General features: G+C 37.2%; 1 protein-coding gene across 1 annotated transcript in view; it reads right to left on the bottom strand.

Moving 5' to 3' along the window:
• LOC121387959 (acetylcholine receptor subunit alpha-like 1) overlaps positions 1–24,209 on the bottom strand; it is a 44,818-nt gene extending 20,609 nt beyond the window's left edge. Inside the window, exons 1-2 of the mRNA XM_041519145.1 lie at positions 24,121–24,209; positions 23,090–23,120 (exon numbers count right to left, since the gene is read on the bottom strand). Coding sequence (XP_041375079.1) covers positions 23,090–23,120; positions 24,121–24,209 — 120 coding nt within the window. The remainder of the gene's footprint in view (positions 1–23,089; positions 23,121–24,120) is intronic.
• Between the last annotated feature and the right edge of the window lie 691 nt (positions 24,210–24,900).

Genomic DNA, 24,900 nt, shown 5'->3' with positions numbered 1-24,900 from the left:
TATACACAGTCTGGGCACCCTGTTAAAATGACAAACAGTACTACATCCAACTTACTGGCATGTTTTAAACAAAGACATATGCATTCAGTTCAACTCTAATGTTAAAATCATGCATAGCCAAATATCATCAACAACAAAATTACAGGAAAAACACCAAACATTGTTTTGAACATTGTATGTTTCTCACTTCTATTACCGTGTATAATTAAGGTCTCGAAATGATTTCATGCATGTTATCAATATGTTTCGTACACTCCCACCCCAAACTCTCTATGCAGCACACATATAACGTATTTATTACTACATGATAAGCTATATTTATATACTATTGATAAAATATCATGTTTACTCATTTTCGTAATTGTATTATATCTGTACTGCTACCAATATTATACTTATACTATTTTTGCTCCTGTAAACCGTGTCTTACCATTGAACACATGTCCTTATATGCCGTAGAATACGGCCTGATAGTAACACATGCTTGTCTTGTCGTGTCTTGTCTTGTCTTGTCTTGTAAAGTCGACCCAACAATATATGATTCGGTAACAGTACTAATCGTTTAGCTAGTTTTCCAGATCGGCACGGCTAGTGACTTAAAAATGCGACATTCTCAAACGTGTTATTTATTTAATATTATTTATTGCGCGTAACAGGCTTTTTAATCGTGAAGAAATGGAAGAAAATTGCTGCGACGTCACCAGCTACACTCAAACTGGTGACCGCCTATCACTATCCGTAACTGTAACAGTAACAGTAACGGCAACGGCAATGGTAACAGCAACAGTAACAGTAACAGTAAGAGTACCAGCAACAGTGTGGTTGCCAAACCTCTCTAATATTAGCGCCAAAACCGTTTAAAGCAAATGGACTAAATCCGTGTGTAGCTGTTATCTTCGTAACTGATATTGGGCGATTCTCTTACTGGTGAAGGTAAACAAAACGAATCATTGAGAACGAGGGATCTAGCGGAGGAGAGGGGAGGCAGGCAAGGAGAGCAAGCTGTGGCCACACGAAGTATTAAACACGTAGTCTACCATGTGTAGCGTTCATTTCAGTTCAACTTATTGTCGTGCTTATATCCAATTGAGGTTCAAGCACGCTCTCCTGGGCACACACACCTCAGCTATCTGGACGGTCTGTCCAGGACAGTGGGTTAGTTGTTAGTTGGTCAGTGATTAGTGAGAGAGAAGAGGGTGCGGTGGTCTTACACCTAACCATTGAGTCCTTAAGAACTCGCTCTGGGTTGGAGCCGGTACCGACCTGGAGTTCAATGGTTTAACCACTACGCCACCGAGGCCGGTGTGTAGGTTTAAAAATGTCTTATTATTAGTCAGGAGAACCCCTATTACTCTGTCCTCGTGCTGTATGAACTGTCACCTCAGATATTTCACACTAGTAGGCCCGTATTAACCACACCTGGTGTGTGTGTGTGTGTGTGTGTGTGTGTGTGTGTGTGTGTGTGTGTGTGTGTGTGTGTGTGTGGGGACGATCTCTAGTGAAGGAGAAAAAGTCTTTTTTTTCTTTATCTTTATCTTTATAGAGGAGGACAAAAAAAAAGGTACGTTTTCGTTGTCGAGTGGGGGTGGGAGTGGGGGTGGGGTGGGTGGGTTGCGGGCAGATATCCCCCGCCCATCTCGTCCCGGTTCCTACGGGCCTGACTCAGCACGGCGATGTGAAATGTTTAGTAAAACTACTTTACAGCCAATTATTCATTTCGTACACCAGCATTCTTCAGCAGCATCCAGCTTACGACGTTCTTGTTTAATCTCGTCGCCCGTTTAGCACACTATTACCAGTGGTGTTATTGCTTTATGACTTATTACGAAATGTGCTCCCCGGGGTGAACTTACGATAAGGTGTTTATCCTATCAGACCTGTCAGCTGCTGAGGTTTGTTTCCACAGTTGTAAACTCCAGCCTCGATACGGAAACTATTCAAAGTCCATTTCCGATCTTATTTTCTACTTTAACTGGGCGGCGCGCCACGAACATTTAATTACAATATGTCTGTTTGAGTTTCGTAAATACTCCACGTTTGCAGTATAAATATTTGGCTCGAGTGATTCGTAAATAATTGGGGGCGCGTGCAAGCACGTGCCGGGTCTCCTGGAATGGCAATAGTTGCCAGATGAGGCGGGTTGGTGATGTATTTGTCTAGATAAGAAAAATATTCTGTTAATGTCTGCAGACAAAGATTTAATAGGGATTAATGTAAGTTGTTTAAATGGATGCCTTATTATCTGTGTACCGGTTTGCGTTAACAGGTGCTTTTTTGCTAGATTTCCAGTGAACAAGTGGAGTATATTATCGTTGCCAAGTCTATGTCTGGATTATGTTTTGTTTCTTGTCAGAATCTTAAATATATCATTATACAATATAGTTATTGTGTCCATTTGGCAGAATGATTGGAATACACAGTAATACAAGTCTACATACATGTTTTTTATTTTCTTACCAGGGTCTTAAATATAATATTACTAAATATAATTAATATAATGACTGGACTGTATTTAAAAAAACCCACAAACATAATTATGACAAGGGGGCGAGACGTAGCCCATTGGTAAAGCGCTCGCTTGATGCGCGGTCGGTTTGGGATCGATCCCCGTCAGTAGGCCCATTTAACTATTTGTCACTCCAGGCAGTGCACCGCGACTGGCACATCAAAGGCCGTGATATGTGCTATCCTGTCTATGGGATGGTGCATATGAAATATCCCTTGCTTCTAATCGACAAGAGTAGCCCATGAAGTGGCGACAGCGCGTTTCCTATCTCAATATCTGTGTAATCTGACGCCATATAACCGTAAATAAAATGTTTTGAGTGCGTAGTTAAATAAAAATTTCCTTCCTTCCTTCATTATGACAAAGATCGTCTTAGTAAGCTGAAGATAGTTCGTGACGTCATGGGTTGTAGTGCATGAAATGTATTCAGTGATGTTCAGAAACGTGGTCTCTTTCATTCATTAGATAATGAGGCTCTAGATAAACAGATTGATGAAAGGCTAATTAAAAATGCAATAAAACAGTTGAAAAATGGAAATCTTCTGGATAGGTACGCCTATTTTTGTTATATGGGGAACTTGGTAGAAAGCCGCTAAAGCTAATTATTGATCAAAGAATTATAGGATTCTGTGCACGTAAATCCACAAAAATCTCATTTACTTCTTAATTATAGGATAAAAGACTCTACTTCAAACGGTCACAGCTATAACTTAGCTGGAAAACTTAATACGCTTGTTAAACAACCTAGGCATGTCCATGTCGAAAAATCTCCCATCCATAAAAATACAAACTGAGCATGTTAACGAAGGCAATTAGACCAGTACTTACAAACATGGCATAACAACATCGAGTCTACATCCAAAGGCAAAACATATTTTATTTTAAAACAAACTTTAAATTTTGAAAAATACTTTATTAAATTACTCGAAAAATTGTGGACCATCCTTCTGAAATTCAGAACATGTAATCACTATTCACCTATAGAAACAGGGCCTCCGTCAAAAACAGATTATGTACATTGTGTGACGAAAATGATATTTGAGATGAATATCACTACTTATTTAAATGTAATTATTTTATGAACACACGCAAAAGGCTTATACAGCCATATTATTATAAAAAAAACCTAGAACATTTAAATTCAAAGAACTGTTTAATTGTAATAGCATAAGCACACTTCGTAAAATGTGAAAATTCATTTCTGAAATTACAAGTAAATTCAGTAAACCATAGATAGACATATGTGATTGTCTTGTCACCATATGTCTTCATTTTAAAATGTTTATATGGCTATTTTGAATTATGTTTGTATATATTCTATGAATAATTCCTGTTGTCATCTTGTCACTGTAAATACCCATTGTACAATAATTCCTGATATGCTGTCGTTTGACGGCCTGAGAAAACTGTCAAAGTGTTCTACACTGGCCACGTCAGGAAGCTAACAGCTCAGCTAGGCTGAAGTACGTTCCAATGATTGTTTTCGTAACGGTTGTCATGTACAACTTTTACAAGCAAAACAAAGACACTGTCAAATGAAATGTGTTATTAGAAACTTTATAGTGTATTTCTTTACAACTATATTCAAACCAGTCTTAATACGGATTTCCATTTTATCATTCTTTTAAAATGTTTGTTTTAAATTGTTTGTACTGTTAATTAATGGCCGTTTAACACAGACATTAAAGATGAAAATCGTTTGGGAATACAAATTGTTCACTTAATACATGCGGCTGCTGAATACAGGTGGCCGTTGAATGCAGGTGGTCGCATAGACAGGTTTATATATATATATATATATATATATATATATATATCTATATATATATATATATATCTATATCTATATATGTCTATATTACTATTATGATTTGAGTAGTAACTCGTGGTCGCATAGGCACGTTTGACTATATAGATATAATAGTCGTATATCACTATTATAATTTGAGTAGTAATACGTGATACTATTTTAACAATCTATTGTCTGGAAGTCACTATTCATCCTGTTTGAGTATATAACGTCCCCCTCGACTCGCTGTAAATCCATTAATCAAGACATTTTGAAAAGATGTTTTTTTTTTTTAGGTTTGAAATTATATTAGAATAAACAAGTCAATCATTTTGAACAGTCAATAGCTTGTTATTCCTCTAACATAAATTCGTGAATCTGCTGCCACTGTTAAGATGATTCTGAGTAACAGACCTTTTTAACAAATAAAATTACATATTACTTAGATTTGTTATTTTAGAATATTAGTGTCTGTATATCCAGTGGGTTTTGGGGAAGGGGTTCTTTGTTTGTTTGTTTTTGTATTTTATTTCCTAATATATATATATATATATATATATATATATATATATATTTAACTTTGATGATGGTTTTACAAAGAGCGCTCATCTTGTCAGGAGCAGTAATATAAATATTCCAGACTTCAGTAAAACGATGAAGAACTACTGAAGTCTGGAATTATTTAATATATATATAATATATATATATATATATATATATATATATATATATATATATATATATATATATATATATATATATATATATATATATATATATATATGTATGTATGTATGCGTATGTATGTATGTATGTACGTTCAGACCACTTGCATTACAATGTGCTCCGATATAGAAAGCTAGTACCGACCTTAACCGATTATAATCTTATACATAATCTTATACATAATCGTATACACGTGTTACCTGCATGTCAGTAGTTCAAAGAGCATTACCTCAGCCTTTAATACGAATTCTAGTTCGGAGACTTTTCGGATTATTGTGCAGACCAACTTGATCGGTGAAGCGCCCGGCGTTCAGCCGGCTCCAGAGTGTCAGCGAATCGGATCTCTATCAAACCAGTCTCCTTGGCTAAATCTAGCCACTATAATTGCAAATGCGCATCACTCTGAAGAACGCGCGTACATAAACAAAAACCTCTATCAATATAAAGTATAAGATAGTCTTTCTCTATTTAATTGCCCCAACCATCAACATTTCAGACTCTTGTCTTTGAAGTTAGGATTGTAAAAACAAATTAATTTTCGGAAGATATGATACAATAACATCAACAGTCACATGGCAAATATTAATCTTCGTTTAAAATGGATTCTTACAGTCCCAGAGCCACCCACTTAGCACTCGCGGAAACCATTCCTTTGTGGCCAGTCGATATCGGCGCAGGCACGTCGGCTGCTGTTCATAAAAACACAAGATAAATCTTTAATTGGTGTGAGGACATTGCTGCGAGAGTTCGCCCGTTTCCTGGATAAAAACATATGTTTTGTTTGTTCCGTGCTGATTTAATGCAAATACAAGCGAACGGAGGCGAAAGGCCAAGCTCATACATCCCGGTATTATCAAGGAAAATTAATACCAGATGACAGAGGGGGATACCTCTGTGATTTATCGCCCCATCTTATTGCTGTATGTCATTCATAGCCTTCTACTTTACAAACAATCACTCGCAACGTTTAGTGCTCGCTTCCAATATGTGAATATAATTAGTTGGTGCATTTTTTTCCCCACTCAGTAAGTCCGACTATCGATAAATGGTTCGTATTTCAGTTAATTTGTAGAGCTCCAATCCAAATATCTACTACCTCAGAGCCGCACAATAACGCACACGTTTAAATTGAAAACAGCAGTGTATACCGCCAAACGAAATGAGTACTTTGGAACATTACATGTACCATATACAAGAGCGGGACGTAACTCAGTGGTACAGCGCTCACCTGATGCGCGATCAATCTAAGATCGATTCCCGTCGATGGACCCATTGGGCTATTTCTCGTTCCAGCCAGTGCACCACAACTGGTGTAACAAAGGCCGTGGTATGTACTATCATGTCTATGGGATGGTGCATATAAAAGATCCCTTGCTGCTGATCAAAAAGAGTAGCCTATGAAGTGGTGACAGCGGGTTTCCTCTCTCAATATCTGTGTGGTCCTTAACCATATATCCGACGCCATATAACCGTAAATAAAATGTGTTGAGTGCGTCGTTAAATAAAACATTTCCTTCCTTCCTGTGTGGTCCTTAACCATATATCCGACGCCATATAACCGTAAATAAAATGTGCTGAGTGCATCGTTAAATAAAACATTTCCTTCCTTCTTTCCGTCCATGATTTCAAAAGATACACTTGCATCTGCACTTAACGCCATATGAAACTGACATCAGAAAAAATTGAATATGACAACATGCTACAAAGAAATGTGGCAATATAAAAAAAAGTTTAATTACATTGCAACTCAATATTAGGCTAAGGATTTGAACTAATAATAAAATCTTTAACTTTTTTTGAAAATAATAATGGTAAACGTTAATGATATGTCTTGCGGTACTAGTTGCCTAACAACCTATATAACTTGCATTATGGCTTTATTCGATTTAAGAAATATCCATAACTCATTACTAAAAGATGAACCCCATTGCTTGAGAGGTGTGACTGGAAACACGCTGTAACACCCGAACAGCGAGATCGACAGGTTTCAGTGTTTTGTCTGCCAGCTCCCCGCAGTTTCCTTCACAGATCTGTTTCCGCCGCCGAACTTTGAAAGCACAGAAAGCGTAGGCCTATGGGAAGATAGTGGAGAAATTCCTCACCTGGCGTTAGTTTACAAGCAAAACACCTGGCTCGATTAGGTCGTTTGCGTTCTTGAGCGCCTCTTTGTGAAGTGTTTCTATTTCCATTAAGTCGACACAAACATCTGTCCTTTAACTTTACAGGAGTTGGCACGAGCTACATGTATTAGTTGTACCCAGCGCCTGTCTGCCAACCCCACGGACTTTTACTGTTATTATTCCTCTTTGCTTTCTAATGCACATTTTATGTCTAAATTGAATCTTGCGAGCTAAGGAGTTCAGTGGTAGAGAGCTCTGGGGATCGGTGGTGAAGAGCTCTGGGGATCAGTGGTAGAGATATCTGGGGATCAGTGGTAGAGAGATCTGCGGATCAGTGGTAGAGAGATCTGCTAATCAGTGGTAGAGAGCTATGGGGATCAGTGGTAGAGAGTTCTGGGGATCAGTGGTAGAGAGTTCTAGGGATCAGTGGTAGAGAGTTCTGCTGATCAGTGGTAGAGCGTTCTGGAAATCAGTGGTTATAGAGTTCTGGGGATCAGTGGTAGAGAGTTCTGAGGATCAGTGGTAGAGAGTTCTAGGGATCAGTGGTAGAGAGTTCTGCTGATCAGTGGTAGCGAGTTCTGGAGATCAGTGGTAGAGAGTTCTGGGGATCAGTGATAGAGAGTTCTGGAGATCAGTAGTAGAGATTTATGGAGATCAGTGGTAGAGAGCTTTGTGGATCAGTGGTAGAGAGTTCTGGAGATCAGTGGTAGAGAGTTCTGGAGATCAGTAGTAGAGAGTTCTGGAGATCATTGGTAGAGGGTTTTAGAGATCAGTGGTAGAAAGCTCTGTGGGTCAGTGGTAGAGAGTTCTGGAGGTCAGTGGTAGAGAGTTCTGGGGATCAGTGGTAGAGAGTTCTGGGGATCAGTTGTAGAGAGCTCTGGGGATCAGTGGTAGAGAGCTCTGGGGATCAGTTGTAGAGAGCCCTGGAGATCAGTGGTAGAGACTTCTGATGATCAGTGGTAGAGAACTTTGGGGATCAGTTGTAGAGAGCTATAGGGATCAGTGGTAGAGAGTTCTGATGATCAGTGGTAGAGAGCTCTGGGGATCAGTGGTAGAGAGCTCTGGGGATGAGTTGTAGAGAGCTCTAGGGATCAGTGGTAGAGAACTTTGGGGATCAGTGGTAGAGAGCTCTAGGGATTAGTTGTAGAGAACTCTAGGGATCAGTGGTAGAGAGCTCTGATGATCAGTGGTAGAGAGCTCTGATGATCAGTTGTAGAGAGCTCTGATGATCAGTTGTAGAGAGCTCTGATGATCAGTTGTAGAGAGCTCTGATGATCAGTTGTAGAGAGCTCTGATGATCAGTTGTAGAGAGCTCTGATGATCAGTTGTAGAGAGCTCTGATGATCAGTTGTAGACAGCTCTGATGATCAGTTGTAGAGAGCTCTGATGATCAGTTGTAGACAGCTCTGATGATCAGTGGTAGAGAGCTCTGATGATCAATGGTAGAGAGCTCTGATGATCAGTGGTAGAGAGCTCTGATGATCAGTGGTAAAGAGATCTGGGTATCAGTGGTAGAGAGCTCTGATGATCAGTTGTAGAGAGCTCTGGGTATCAGTGGTAGAGAGCTCTGGGGATCAGTGGTAGAGAGCTCTGGGGATCAGTGGTAGAGAGCTCTGGGGATCATTGGTAGAGAGCTCTGGGGATCAGTGGTAGAGAGCTCTGATGATCAGTTGTAGAGAGCTCTGGGTATCAGTGGTAGAGAGCTCTAGGGATCAGTGGTAGAGAGCTCTGGGGATCAATGGTAGAGAGCTCTGATGATCAGTGGTAGAGAGCTCTGATGATCAGTGGTAGAGAGCTCTGATGATCAGTGGTAGAGAGATCTGATGATCAGTGGTAGAGAGCTCTGATGATCAGTTGTAGAGAGCTCTGATGATCAGTGGTAGAGAGATCTGGGGATCAGTGGTAGAGAGTTCTGATGATCAGTTGTAGAGAGCTCTGATGATCAGTGGTAGAGAGATCTGGGGATCAGTGGTAGAGAGTTCTGATGATCAGTGGTAGAGAGCTCTGATGATCAGTTGTAGAGAGCTCTGATGATCAGTTGTAGAGAGCTCTGATGTTCAGTTGTAGAGAGCTCTGGGGATCAGTTGTAGAGAGCTCTGGGGATCAGTGGTAGAGAGATCTGGTGATCAGTGGTAGAGAGCTCTCGAAATTCAACTGTCAGTTGTAGAGAGCTCTGGGGATCAGTTGTAGAGAGTTCTGCTGAGGTGCAATTAGTTATTGGGTCGACCTTTGTCAGAAGACTCTTTTTTCCAGTCCCAAACAGTTTTCCACCCTACGGAAGCGTATTAGTGCCATCACACACAATAACATAATTCTATTTTCCAATATTTGAACTTGGAAAAATCAACTTTAATGTTGGAAAAATCAACTTTAATGTTGGAAAAATCAACTTTAATCTTGGTAAAATCAACTTTAGTCTTGGTAAAATCAACATATAATCTTGGAAAAATCAACTTTAATATATTAATTAACAAACCAAGTTTTAGATAGAAATATCAAACAGTGTTTACACGTTACATTAAAATAATAATTAACAAACTAAGTTTATATTAAATAGTACACCATTAGAATACATTAATTAACAAATTAAGTTTAGATAGAATTATCACACTATTGTAACAGGGCCACGTACCTTTAATATATTAATTAACAAACTAAGTTTTGATAGAAATATCATACAATTGTAATAGGACCACATGCCTTTAATATATTAATGAACAAACTAAGTTTAGATAGAAATATCACAATATTGTAACAGGGCCACGTACCTTTAATATATTAATATTGTTAATTGTTTAACGACATCATAGATAAAGCATATTGATTTAATAATCATCCGACCCCATACAACCGTAAATAAAATGTGTTGAGTTCGTCGTTAAATAAAACATATCCTATCCTTCCTTCCATCTGCTGTTGGATGTCTAACATTTGGTAATTTTGACATATAATCTTAGAGAAGAATCGGATTTATGTGCAGGGGGAGGGTATTGGAGGTCAAAACCCATACTTGCCCAAGCTTAAAAAAAATTGGAAATGTATTTTTTGGGGGAGCATGGCCCCATATAAACTTCGCTTAACACAGTCTATAACGCCAGCCCCACTGAAATCCCTGCACACGCGCCTTGGAAACCCGCTACATTTTTTTTTAGCAAGGGATTGTTTATATGTATCATCCCATAGACATGATATCACATACCATGGTCTTTTTGTATACCCGCCGATGAGGATCGATCCTAGACTAACCGCGCATTTCCAAAAAACACCTTTTCAGGTCTAAGTAATGAATAAAACTAACATATAGTCTTGAAAAATGTTACGTAAATCGAACACAGTACCCTCTTCCTCTACCCCTAGAGCGTTACGTAATTAGTAACACCCCCTTACATGTAACGCGTATGCCAACAGCTGGTCACTGTCAAAATTTCAAGGCAAATCCCCCACTCACCGACCCGTGGAAAGGCGTTGTACCATACCTCTATGGATATAAATATGTTTTGGAGATATGAGACGACCCCTCAATCAAGACAGTTAAATTTGTTCAAAAATTGCGAAATCTCACGTGATCTCTTGTTGCGGAATTCTATACATGTGATAAGCCAATGAAAACCGATATCGGTACGAGCCCGTCAAAAGTGTTCCACTTTCAAAATCATGGCTTTGTTTTTGACCTGGATAAGCCTGCGTAGTGAAACCAATGCGGAGTGCGGCGTCATATATGCACCAAACGTAATTGGATTTTCTGTTCTATATGCTTAAATAATAAAAATATTCCAGGGAATGTAGTTTTAAAAGTTCTACTAACACTTTATAAAATATTAATTCTGAAATAGGAACGTACGATTGTCGATAATACATTGTCAAGATCAAACCGGTTTTAACGAAAGACTCTAGTACCGTATCCTCAACCGAACTTTCTTCGTACAGCGCAAGATTTCTCATTTCATTTTTTGAGACGAACCCTACAACTTGAAATCAGGAAACGCACGTGTTAACTGAAATTAACAACAGGCTGTCGTTCGTGCTTTGCCGAGCGTATACTTTTGACGATCTCCGTTCATAGCGAACACATACGAGTTTGTTAAAAGTGCATTTGAGCTTGTATTTCATATTTATACATGATGTTATAATATGGTAACCAGAGAATGTAACTTTAAAGGTACGTGGTCCCATTACAATACTGTGTAATTCTATCTAAACTTTGTTAATTAATATATTAAAGGTACGTTGTCCTATTCCAATACATATATTAAAGGCATGTGGTCCTATGACAATAATATGTGTTGTCTCTATCTAAACTTTATTAATTAATATATTAAAGGTACGGGGTACTACTACAATACTGTGTATTATTATATGAATATATTAATTAACAAAGTTTAGATAGAAATATCACATAGTATTGCAGTAGGACTCCGTACCTTTAATATATTAATTAACAAAGTAGGAACTGGTACCTTTAATATATTATTTAACGAGCTACGTTTAGATAGAAATATCACACAGTATTGTAATAGGACAACGTCCCTTTAATATATTAATATGTAAAAGGTATGTGGTCCTATTACAATTGTGTGATATTGTGTTAATTATTATATTAATGTAACGTGTATTATTTAAACACTGATATTTCTATGTAAAATTTGGTTTGTTAATCAATATATTAAAGGTTGTTGATTTTACCAAGATTAAAGTTGATTTTTCCTAGATTAAAGTTGATTTTTCCAAGAGTATATGTTGATCTTTCCAAGATTAAGTTGATTTTACCAAGATTAAAGTTGATTTTACCAATATTAAAGTTGATTTTTCCAAAATTAATATTGATTTTACCAAGATTAAAATTGATTTTTCCAAGATTATATGTAGGCAAATAGAATTATTTTATTGCGTTAGGTGGCACTAATACGCTTCCGTAACCCACCAATCTGAATAACAAAACCGTATTGCTTTATAAATATCGTAACTCTGCACAAGGCAGAGTTGTAAGGATATTTTAGGTAAAGTCCATACATTAATGACCGTAGTATAAATTATCTCGCACATAGGAAAGTGCCTATAGAAGGCCCCTTAATGCATTATGTGTGTTGGCAGCGGGTTTCGAGTATTTGTCCACCAAATGTCGAGATTGTCATATGATAGACACCAGCACCCAGATTTTCGAAGCTATCTTGGAGCTACAATATAATAAAACAGTTGTTGTAACGTCATACCTTACGAACATTTTACGATATCGTACCGCTAAGATAGCTTCGGAAATATGTAACCTGGTACAGGTAACTATTAACATGCCTATATCCAAGAAAGGGGCGGGACGTAGCCCAGTGGTAAAGTGCACGCCTGATGCGCGATCGGTCTAGGATCGATCCCCGTCGGTGGGCCCATTGAGCTATTTCTTGTTCCAGCCAGTGCACCACGACTGGTATATGAAAGGCCGTGGTATGTGCTATCCTGTCTGTGGGATGGTGCATATAAAAAAGATCCCTTGCTACTAATGGAGAATAAAACTGCGGATTTCCTTTGTATGACTGTGTCAAAATGGCCATATGTTTGACATCCAACAGCCAGTGATTAATAAATCAATGTTTCTCTAGTGGTGTCGTTAAACAAAACAAACAAAATATCCAAGAAAGGTTCAGGAACGTCCGCCCCATGCCCTGTTTCCGGCATCGTCCGTGGCTGGGCGTTGACAGATTTGTAGACCTCAACTAGTCATTGTTAAGATGGGATGAGATGTTAGACTTTCTGATCAGGAGCCAAGTCTGGTATTGCTGCCATGGCATTTAGATAACAGGGATATACTAGTAGCCAAATTTTATTGGGAGAAGCTGGCTATTTGATCCCATTATTAATTGGGGCGAGACGTAGCCAGTGGTACAGCGTTCGCTCGATGCGCGGTCGGTGTGGGATCGATCCCCGTCGGTGGGCCCATTGGGCTATTTCTCGCTCCAGCCAGTGTATCACGACTTGTATATCAAAGGCCGTGGTATGTGCTATCCTGTCTATGGGATGGTGCATATAAAAGATCCCTTGCTGCTACTCGGAAAGAGTAGTCAATGAAGTGGCGACAGCGTGTTTCCTCTCTCAATATTTGTGGTCCTTAACCATATGTCTGACACCATATAACAGTAAATAAAATGTGTTGAGTGCGTCGTTAAATAAAACATGTCTTTCTTTTTCTTTCCATTTTTTATTTTATTTTTTATAACAGCTCGTACAATATTTCTCAGTTATAAGTTAACAGCCCGTACAAACCATTGGTCATATTCTCAGACTATGTAATCATCTATCACTTAATAAGGAAACACAGCTACATGTTTTTGATACTTATATATCTAGTGTGTTAAATTATGGTGGTGAAGTATGGGGTTTTGACCCAGCTCATGATGTAGAAAAAGTTCATATGGATTTTGTAAAACACTATTGAATGTGAAAAAAGGTACAATGAATGCAGCTGTGTTAACAGAATTAGGCAGATTGCCTATATATGTAGTACGTAAAGTAAGAATAGTTAAATATTGGTTGAAACTTTTAGAAACGAATAATTGTATCTTGAAATCAATACATGATGATATGTTAGAAAGTCAGGGATCTTTTAACTGGCTACACCATGTAAAACATTTATTATTTTCTTTAGGATTTGGAGATGTGTGGTTTAATCAGCAAGTTGATAATCATGTAATATTTATAAAAAGAGTTAACATGCGCCTGTCAGATCACTGTATTCAAGAAATAGACAAATTGTTGAACAATTCACCAAAATGTAATATTTTAAGACATTTAACAGATACTTTTTGTTTACAATGCTATCTGAGGATATCATTACCTATTTGTTATTCATCTCTTATCACAAAATTGCGTGTTTCATCGCAACAATTACTCATTGAACAAGAAAGGTATTGTGGAACTGAACGATCACAGAGAAAATGTGGTATGTGTAATCCTTTTATTTTAATATGTCCATTGTATTTATATATTCGCATATTGTATGTAAACAAATACTACTGGTTAAGACCGTCTGTTTTTAAATTAATACAATTACTGTCTATTCAAAATAGAAAACAACTTTGTAACCTTGGAAACTATTTAAAATATGCATTACATTTAAGATCGCAACATGTATAGCTGTCCATCCTCCAAATACACATCCACTTGTTTATGTTTATGCTGATGATTCAGCAGTTAAAATACAGCTGTTAAGTGTACAAAATTGAACAATATCCTGTTGAAAAGACAAACTAACAATGACTAGTTCGGGTTCTAATAATTTATTGATTTTTTTTTACTAAAACCCCACTGCAAAAAACATAATTTTATTCAAGTCTACCAGTATTTTTATTAATATTATTCTTAGAACTCAAGATGAATATAGCAACATATTTTGTATTGTGTGCGTTTTTTTTGTACTTTCATTTGTATGTGTATTCTGCATTAGTTGGTGAGCATATTATTTGGTGAGCATATTATTTGGTGAGCATATTATTTGGTGAGCATATTATTTGGTGGAGCCAATTAAAGCGTAAGCAGAAAAATTCCTGAAGGATTAACTTGAAAATAATTCACACTTGTATTGATGTTATTGACCACCAGTATACTGTATTAGTGAGTGTCTGACAACCAGTCGTGGTGTTTTTTTCTTTCGGAAAGCGTAACACAACATCACTGTGACGCGAATCGATAACGGTTTTGGAAAGGAATGGGCTGAACGAATTAGCAAGTTCATCTTCCCACTCTAACTTGTGATTATCGACGAAACGGTGACACGTCTTCGATAAAAACCTTTGGAAATATCGAAGAGAGGGTTTACTCAACATCAGACGCAACAGTACCACATGTCCAAATGTCGATCTGAAATATCCGGGGTTTGTACTCGTGTGTCCTTGACCTTCTCAAAACTACTTTCCCAACGAAGATTCTTAATTGCATGGACACAGCTGATTGACGGATCGGTTTGCTTGATAATAAAATCGGCCAGATGAAAAATATGTTTCCGTTATATTAATCATTCAACGCCTACTTAATGAAAATCTTGTTGAGTTTAAACAAATCGACACCGTAATAAAGATTAAGGCAAAAAATTCCTCATTGACTTAACTCTTAGAGTACAATCTATCACAATAAAACCGGAAGTGGTATAATGCTTGCCTGAGGAACCATTGGTCATAGGGTCGATAATCCTTGAAGGACTCGGGTTTCCCCTGTTCTGATACGTGCCCCCCCCCCCCCCGTCCTGATACAGCCCCCCCCCCCCCCCCTTCCCCGTCCTGATACGTGCCCCACGACTGGTACACCGGTACGCTGGCACGACTGGTTCACAACATTCACCGAATAGATTTAGTGTACAATAGGATGAGGTGTCATTACGCCAATATTCCTTTCCTTTTCGTTAAGCCACAATTAATACATACACCTAACTAGTATGCAGGCTCACGATTTAGTTCAGTAGGTTGAGCGCTCGCCTGAGGTGCTTGCGTCGTAGGATCGAACCCCCTCGGTGGATCCATTCAACTGATTGGGTTTTGTTTTTTCGTTCCATCCAGTGCATTGCAACTGGTCAGATGCCTTGGTATGTGCTTTCACGTTTCTGTAGGAAAGTGCATATAAAAAATCTCTTGCTGCATTATAGCAAATGTAGCGGGGTTTCTCTGATGACTACGAATCAGAATTACAAAATGTTTGACATCCAATAGCCGATGATTAATTTATCAATGTACTCTAGTGGTGTCGTTAAACAAAACAAACTTTTTTCTATAGATATTCAACACGTGATCTACATAGGCGAGGAGGGTATAGGAGTTGATAGTGCACCCGCAACTCTACATAATATATTGTCCACCCCTCCCCACAAGTAGAAAGTGAAATAAATATAGAAATCTCTTCCCCCAGTTGCTGTCACCTGACGCCTGTGTGTCTTCGCCGTGGCACTACTATGGCTTTCTACGAGATTAGCAAGTACAACACACATTATCCCATGTCTCACTCCGTCTTTAACTAAATAATTATTTTTATAATGCTTTAATGGCTGCCTTTTTCGTTGTTAAAATACTCGTGTCTGATAAATTGCGTTTGTAATTCAGTGTTAAGCTGTTGAGCTGTCGCCGCAAAACACAACTCATAGACAGTGTGCCCCCTCTCCAAAAGTAGGTGGCCCTCAATAAAAAAAAAACACCCCATAATCTGGCTACGCCAAACAATTTGTTTACCACTGCTCCTTACACTTTGGATTTGGATGTTCTAACCAAAAGGTGTTGTTCTTGTGGAGACTTGCACACAGATCATTATGATGATGGTGATGATGATGAGCATCATCATCACCATCAACATCATCATAATGATCACCATCGTCGTCACCATAATCATCTCATCTCATCATCATCATTACCATCATCATCATCATTATTATCTTATGATCACCATCGTAATCATCATTATAATCATCATCGTATCATCATCATCATCATCGCCATCATCAACATCATTATCAACGTCGTCGTCATCATCATCATCATCATCATCTTATCACCATTGTCATCATCATCATCTCATCGTCATCATCATCATCATTATCATCATCATCGTCGTCTCATCATCATCGTCTTTATCATCATCGTCACCATTGTCATCATCATCATCATCATCCTGTTTTTCCCTCCTCGTCCTTCGTCTTACAATGTGATATGTAATATTGTTTTTACTATACACATTATAAAAAAATAACACACTATTCGATAAATGAAATGGTGTGTTGATTAGGTAAACGATACAATTATATTATGTACTATTTTGATGAGTTTCGTTAAAATATCCATCCACGTATAATACTTATGATAGCAATGGACAGCAAACCAGTGGTATTCGACAACATACATGATACACCGTTAGGCATTATGCGATACATTTCTATGTAATTTATTTTACTCCGTAATTGCGTAACGGTTAAAACTAATAAATGTCTTCTATTTTCTCCAGCTCCAATTAGTTTCGCAAAAATAGCTTTTTCCGAAAGTATATATTGACACGCAAAACTACGTAATGGAATTTCTTAATACAAACTTTGGTGGAACGAACAAACAAATTTTACGTTTCTCCTTCTCTTTTGATAGATTGCTTCTGAGCGCCAGTGCATGATGACTGCGCGGTGTCGGAGAAATGACAGTGGAGGTCACTTTAAAACTATCGCTCCCTAGCGTTATCGACATCATCTAGGCATACAATGAACACTTGCAAGTACTGTCATTTTGAACTGACGAAAAATAATAACCGTATATATTACTATTGTGGTTAAAAATATCTTGGTTTATATCAAATTGTTACGTCACACTTGAACGTCACACTTCGAAAATATCCCCTGAGCGTGCTGTAACCTCACCGTTATGCAGGGGTGTAACATTCTCTTTGAGAATGGCCAATACAGCACACAATTGAAGTTTTGAGTAAAAGTCAGTATATATCTGTGATATTTGTGTTTTTGCACAGTTCTTTACACTGTGTTTTTGTTTAGATCATGAATTGTTATATTGATGTTGATCATCACTTTATTTGTTTGCATTACCATGGTTTGACACCCAATAGCCGATGTATTTTTCGCGCTGGGGTGTCGTTAAACATTCATTCATTCATTCATTCATTCATTCACTTCGACGTCATACGATTGGCGAAAATTGTCAACCAAACGAAATAAGTGATATCAATTAAAAGTGATTATGAGTAATAAAAGAAAAGTTTGTTTCGTTTAGCGGCACCACTCGTGCACATTGATGACTTGAAGGGACATTCCTGAGTTTGCTGCATTGTAAGATGTTTCCGACTCATAAAATATTTCTACGATTAAACTTACATATTAAACACATTTTCTTCTTTAGAATATCAGTGTCTGTATATTTAATGTGTTTTTGGTCGTCTTAATATTTGCATGAAGCCCAAACTGGATTTGTCGGAAAAATAATATTTTAGAATTTAGGACATAAAATGAAATTTTACCCAGTACAAATATTAGAACAATCAGAAACACGTTTAATATACAGCCACTAATATTTTATGCAGAAAAAATATATTTGATATGTAATTACAATCGTTAAAAAGTCTCTGTTAGTCGATAACATGTTTTAAAAGTGCAGCAAACTCAGGAATGTCCCTTTAATCACCGGCTATTGGATGTCAAACATTTGGTAAGGTTGACACATAGTCTTAGATGGGAAACTGGCTACATTTTTTCTTTAGTGGCAATGGTTCTTTGCACCACCTCACAGACAGGAATTATGAGTAATACATAAGATATTAAACTCGCTACCATTTCGTATCATGTTTATTACAGTCAGTGACTGGCATTGAAGTATTTAATTTCAGAAATAAGCTTTTAGAGAAAGTACAAGTTTACAAGACAATTCTTGGTTTGATTGTCATTCGTGTATGTATTTATATACATAGGCGTATGGGCTCCCATTTTTGTAGCGGGGGGGGGGGGGGGGGGGGGGGGCAGGCAGGCTTTTACCCGAATTAAATGTAAATACCCGAATTAGTCCATCAGCCAGGACCCAAAATTTGGCCAATTGGTACTACCTGGGGGACGAATGCTCATAGTGATTTTTGTCAAGGACTACATCCCTAGGAATGGAAAATGTATGATAGGGTTGCAGGACTCACAGTTTTATATGTGTATCCAACCGTTTTGTGACCCTATCCCCATTTTCACTACAGTTATATTTTAATAGAACTGTTTAAAGGTGACTAGTTTAAAAGCATTGTAAAATATATGTCAGGGCATTTAGGAATGCAAAACTTGGAGGATTGGGAAGTAATGGATTGGTGAATTCAGATATGTTACCAATATTGAAACCCTTTGAGGATTAGGGGCTCATATAACACTTTTTTCTGTAACGTTACAAAATATAATTCACAGTTTTACTTTTTAGTAGAAATGTAACATAAAGTTTAGGCTCAGCACCTTGCAGCGGAAGCTTGTTTTGACATCTAGTTAATATTTACATCCTATATATAAAGTTTTTTTGGAAGTGTTTTTGTGTAACAACCCTTTTGATAACCTACATGTACCCACTTTCCTCAAAGGCAGTATTTCAAAGGAATTTGTAACAGGATAACTAAATAAAAACATCATGCAATATTTATTAAGATATACATGGCAAACCTAAAGGTAGACAAAGTTGATGGGATATAAATCTGAAAAATAGAAGCAATAGTGACATCATTTGTAGGTTAGGGTCTCACATAACACTTTTTGTTTGATTATTAGGTAATGCAATTTTTGCCATTTTACAACTGTAATTCCAATTGAAGTTTAGGTTTACACTTTTTCAGGGCTTTAATGTACCTGAATGTTTGTTGCACTCCCACGAATTATTTAGATCTTTCATATATAAAGCATTCGTTAAGCTATTTGCTGATAAAGCTATTGACATGAGCATGGCTTTTTAAAAAACAAAACAAACAAAAACAACATTTGTTAATACAAATTTTATTATTTTCTAATATAAACCCATTAAAGGTTCCTGTCAACTTAAAATTGTTACACGCAGTTGATAATAAATATTGTTTAAAATCATATTGCTGTACAAGACTAGGTCGAAACTATAAATCAGTTGCAAATGCATACATTGCCTTGATAGATTATAAATACCATGATAAAGATGACTGCATATTTTGCAGATATCAAATTTCTGTGCTACATTTCCATCACTGTCTTTAACCTGGTTGTCAAAATCTTCAATTATGAATATTATACCAGTCTATATAGATGCTGTATACTATAGTAGTCTTTTTCTGTTTCTAGTTTCTAGTTTCCAGCCTGTATCAACGACACTTGGTGTCAATGTTCTACATTACAATCTGGTTGATTGAATGTTGTTTAAATACTATGTTTTATCAAACAATCCCTACATAGATACGCTTGGTGTATTTCGAGGTTGATTGCATGTTCTGTATGCTTTATCAAACAATCCCTGCATAGTTACACTTTTGATTCTGCCCTTCTTTGCACAGAACAGAAACATATCCTGGCAGGCTCAAATCTAGAATTGAAAAAGTAGAAGTGAATTTCTCCCTTTCAAGAAGAAAGGGAAGAAGTGTGATACAAATAGGCGAAGTAATCATTTATTAGTACGTTTTTTAATGTTTCGGAAAGGCTTCAAATTAGACACACAGTTCTGATTCCTAGGTACACTAGCAGTGAAACCCCCAGTGTATACAACTCTACAAACATTTTGATAGTCAATACAGATTCAACGATACTTGCACCAGTTTCAGGACCACATTTGTGAGAGCAATGGAACTTCAGGGATCTCTTGAAATGCCAAGCACAAAATATAGTTCCTGTCTTCTGAGCTTAAAGCAACTTACTTGAAAACACCGGGTGGCATACAACCTTAGATATTGTTTTAATATTTGTAATCAAAACACTTTTCCTTGGAGTGTATTTGTGTATATTACCTTCCTTCATTCTTTGACTAGGAAAGTATTGGTGATATTAGTAACCTGATTCCGAAAGGTTCTCAACTGTTTTACAAAATATGTTGCTCTTAGTAAAAGTCCCATGGTATATATCAACCACAATATTAACATGTTTTGTGTGGCTTCCACCTCATAATGTTTTATGCAACATTGATTTACCACATCTATAAACTTAACATAATCACTGTTTACTACCTGGACCAAGTCATTCCCATCAACAATAGTTTATAAAAATTGCTTTTAGACTATCTGCTCATGTCAACTTCATCTGCAATGAGGCCCATTATAGAGGTACCAATGGAAGTTAAAGAATATCTGGAAATTATGCCCCAATGATGCACGCAAACAGTAATTGATCTTCAATTAATTTTGTGTCTAATGGTTCATCTTTTCGTGTTCTGATTTTGACATGAGATTTATTGTTATATATAGTCACTCACCCTTGAAGGCTACAATACATTGTTCTTCATCTAGTCAAAGCAGTATCCACCGAAACTGCCTATGCAGTACGTATGTACTCAGCAAATGCATTTAATCACCATTGGATTAGGCTTACTACCAGTACTATGGAATATAATCATAATCCCTTTACACGTTTGGCTTTGGAAACTCTTTATGATAACACACTGATGTTCTGCTGTATCTTATTAGCAACAGAATTTAATCTTAACCCTGTTGTGACCTCTAGAGTCGGGGCATCTTTATTCACTTTAATTTAGTGGTGTTTAGGAATGCATCCACAAATATTGTTGTCATACATATGATAAAAAAAATGCTGCCAATCTGAAAGGCTTCAAACATATCAGCGTGCTCAATTGGAAGATAGGTTTTGTGCTTAATACGTTGGTGTGTATGTGCCATAATACAGCTTGTCAAAGCAGAGCACCGTGGAATCACTAACGTAATAGCCCTAAAGTGCAATTCCAACATGATATGCTCGTAGAAGGCTAAGCAATGCATCTATATACTTGAGGCATCAAAAATGCTGAAAACTCTTCATTTCTGTGGGACAGACATTGTAAATCTTTCTAGAGATTGTTTAACTCTGATAAAACTTGGCAAACTACTAGGCTGTAAAATTTTATTTGGTACAAGTCTTTAACCATGCTAGGTTTTTGTTTCTTTGGTTGGCTTTTTGTCCAAATAGTAAACTGACCAAGCTAGTCTCATAATACTTTTAGAGCGTCAGAATATACTTGTACATGGTTGTACATCTTTACTTCAAGGACTCAACCAAATACGTCTACAGCAATTGTATACCCCTATATCTATGTGCAAGCCTTGAAATCACCATCATATGATGCCTATTGGATTAAGAATGATTCCATTCTTAAGATAATAATGACAGCCGTCGTTATGCCTTTGCAAACTGTTTGATTCGTCAGTACGGCAATGGTTTGTAAAGGTAGTTTTATTCTGAGATGCTCTGGTTCCGGTTCACAATTTGAAATACAACTATTGGCTCGAAACAAGATGTATCGATAGTAGGCAGGCATCTTTAAAATGGTTCATATTGAAATCTCTGGTACTCATACCGATTTCGGTCCAACTGTGGATTTTTTATTTATCTGTGTTTGTCTGCCTTGCTAGCCTCCAAGTGAGCTTATTTTTTTCAAGCAACTTTAGCTAAATGTTTGGGGTTTTGTTTTATCATTGGTACAATCCATTACCAGTTACTGTGGTCCAACACTTTAACCAGAAACATACAATTTCAAACATTTGCTCCACCAGTGAATGTCACCTCCAGTCTATCAATGTTATCCCAAGATAGATTCGTCTGTATTAGGCTAAATGGTGCTAACTCGTGGTAGCCTCTACTTTCAGGAGACATAACGCTCTATCATTTGTCTTCAGTGGGGAGTATGTTATTTTCAATGTCTGGATTAGTTCAACATAATTATGAAGGTAGTAATGCATTAATATTAAATTTTAGAAAACGTGTACAGCTGAATCACTTATCAGTGTATTAATGCAATTAATAAATAGGTACACTTGAATATAATAAAAAATATGTTGTTTTGATGTTTTAAGTTGTGGATTCAACAGTATTTGTGTATTTGTGTTATGATATATTAGTATCTTCCATGGAATCTGTACACAGATACAATTTTAAACAATAATACCTTTGTAGTCATGGTTATATTACAAAGATAACAAAAAATACATCATCAACATGGGGTTAAATTAATAACGTAGATTTTTAATCAGTTTTAGTCTAATGAGACATCATTTTAATGGCATCTCACTAACATATAACGTCAAATTCACTTAACATGCAAGACCTAAGTAGTATTTAGCAGCCTAATATAAATTTGTGTGCAATAAAATCCCTGAAACAGAATGCTTGTGGATGTCAACCAAAACTTCAACTGTTGAGAAATGTTGGAAATTGCACTTCGTAATGTAAAAATAAAAGTGTTACTTGATACCCTAACCCACTAGGGATGACACGATTGCTTTTATTTCTGAAATTCATATTGCACTAACTTGCTTTTCTCGTATTTTTGCCTTGTCCATCCTAATAAATATTTTATAATGTGTTTTATTTAGTCACAGTAGTCACTGTTAACAATTCCATTGAAATATTGCTGTTGAGGAAATCCGGGTAGGGCTATAAAATGTGTAATTACACAGCAAATCATGCAACAAAACTTTATTTATAGGACGTAAATAATCGCTGGATGTCCAAATGAGCTTCTGTTATAATTAGAACGTTTAAAGAGAATATTTGAGGTGCTGAGCTTAAACTTTATGTTATATTTCTACTGAAAAATAAAACTGTGTCAATTGTATTTTATAATGTTACAAAAAAGTGTTATATGAGACCCTAATCCTCGAAGGATTTCAATATTGGTAATATATCTTAATTTTCCTATCCATTATCTTCCAAACCTCCCAATTTTGTATTCTTAAATGCCTGACAAATATTTTACAATGCTTTCAATATAGTCACCCTTTAGCAATTCTGTAAACATATAATTGTCGTGAAAATGGGGGTAAAGTCACAAAACGGGTAGATACACACAGAAAGCTGTGAGTCCTGCAATGCTATCATAAATTTTCCATCCCTAGGGATGTAGGCCTTGACAAAAATCACTATGAACATTCGTCCCCCCAGATGGTACCGACCTACCCCTCTGGCTCATGGACTAAATCTGGAAACAATCATTTAATCATATTAGCATTATTACTACCAAACAGCTATATAGGGTTGCAAACGAATCACTACGCGTTTTTACATTGATTACAATTAATTTTGAGGGTTGAATGATAGAAATGCATAGTAACAAGGAATCGGGTTAGCACATTTTCCCCGAATATCTGTATAATTTTTGCCCGAATTTGAGCTTTTGCTCCAGCACTGAGTACCCCCCCCCCCCCCCCCCCCCGCCCCCTGTCTCGTACGCTTATGTTTGTTTGTTTGGTGTTTGTTTGGTTTTTATTTGTTTGTTTGGGGTTTTGTTTTGTTTGTTTGTTTGTTGGGTTTTTTTTGGGGTCCCACCCTTTACCTTTCTCACCTTTGATTCCCATCACATTTCTTCCCGATCTGGCAGCTTCTCCTGTCTTTCAACGTCACTGGTTGTTCACCTCCATCTTCACATCCCATACTTGTCTCTTCAGCCGCAGCAGATGCTTATCTCATGTGGCCATCCGTGTCAAACACTTGCCATTTCCAAATCGGCTTTAGATGTGGGCTTAGTCTAAACACCTTGGAAAGTGTTACTTCTTGGTTATTTCTAGAATTGTTAAGAGGCACTTGTAACCCCCTAGTATATTCCCCTACAACCAACGGTCGCATAGGCGTATGGGCTCCCATTTTTATAGGGGGGGGGGGGAGGGGGAGAGGGGGGAGGGGGGCTGGGCTGGCTTTTGCTTTAATTCATATTAGCATTACTACCAAACAGATATATAGAGTTGCAAACGCATTTTTACATGAAATACAAATAATTTTGAGGATAGAATGATGGAAATACATGGTAAAAAGATCTCAGGTTAGCATATTTTGCCCGAATATCTGTATCATTTTTGATTATGGACGGTCGTTAGTTGCCGTGGTTCAGACCAGCTTTATTGACGACGGAGGACGATGATGCTAGATAAGTGTAGGGAAGCACAGAGAAACAACATCAGTGGAGCAGGTTGGTGATGGCGTGGACAGCTCAGAAGACATGGTCTTACGGCATAATGTCACCAATAACTACTATGTTTATCTCGAACCACCATTATCTCGAGGTATTTATTTCATTATATCATTTCAACATCGAAATACAGACACGCACGCACGCACGCACGCACGC

The sequence above is a fragment of the Gigantopelta aegis genome, chromosome 2 (assembly GCF_016097555.1).
Source record: "Gigantopelta aegis isolate Gae_Host chromosome 2, Gae_host_genome, whole genome shotgun sequence".
NCBI classification, from domain to species: Eukaryota; Metazoa; Mollusca; class Gastropoda; order Neomphalida; family Peltospiridae; genus Gigantopelta; species Gigantopelta aegis.
Note: the sequence above shows the minus strand (reverse complement) of the source record. Positions and strands in the feature narration are given on the sequence as shown.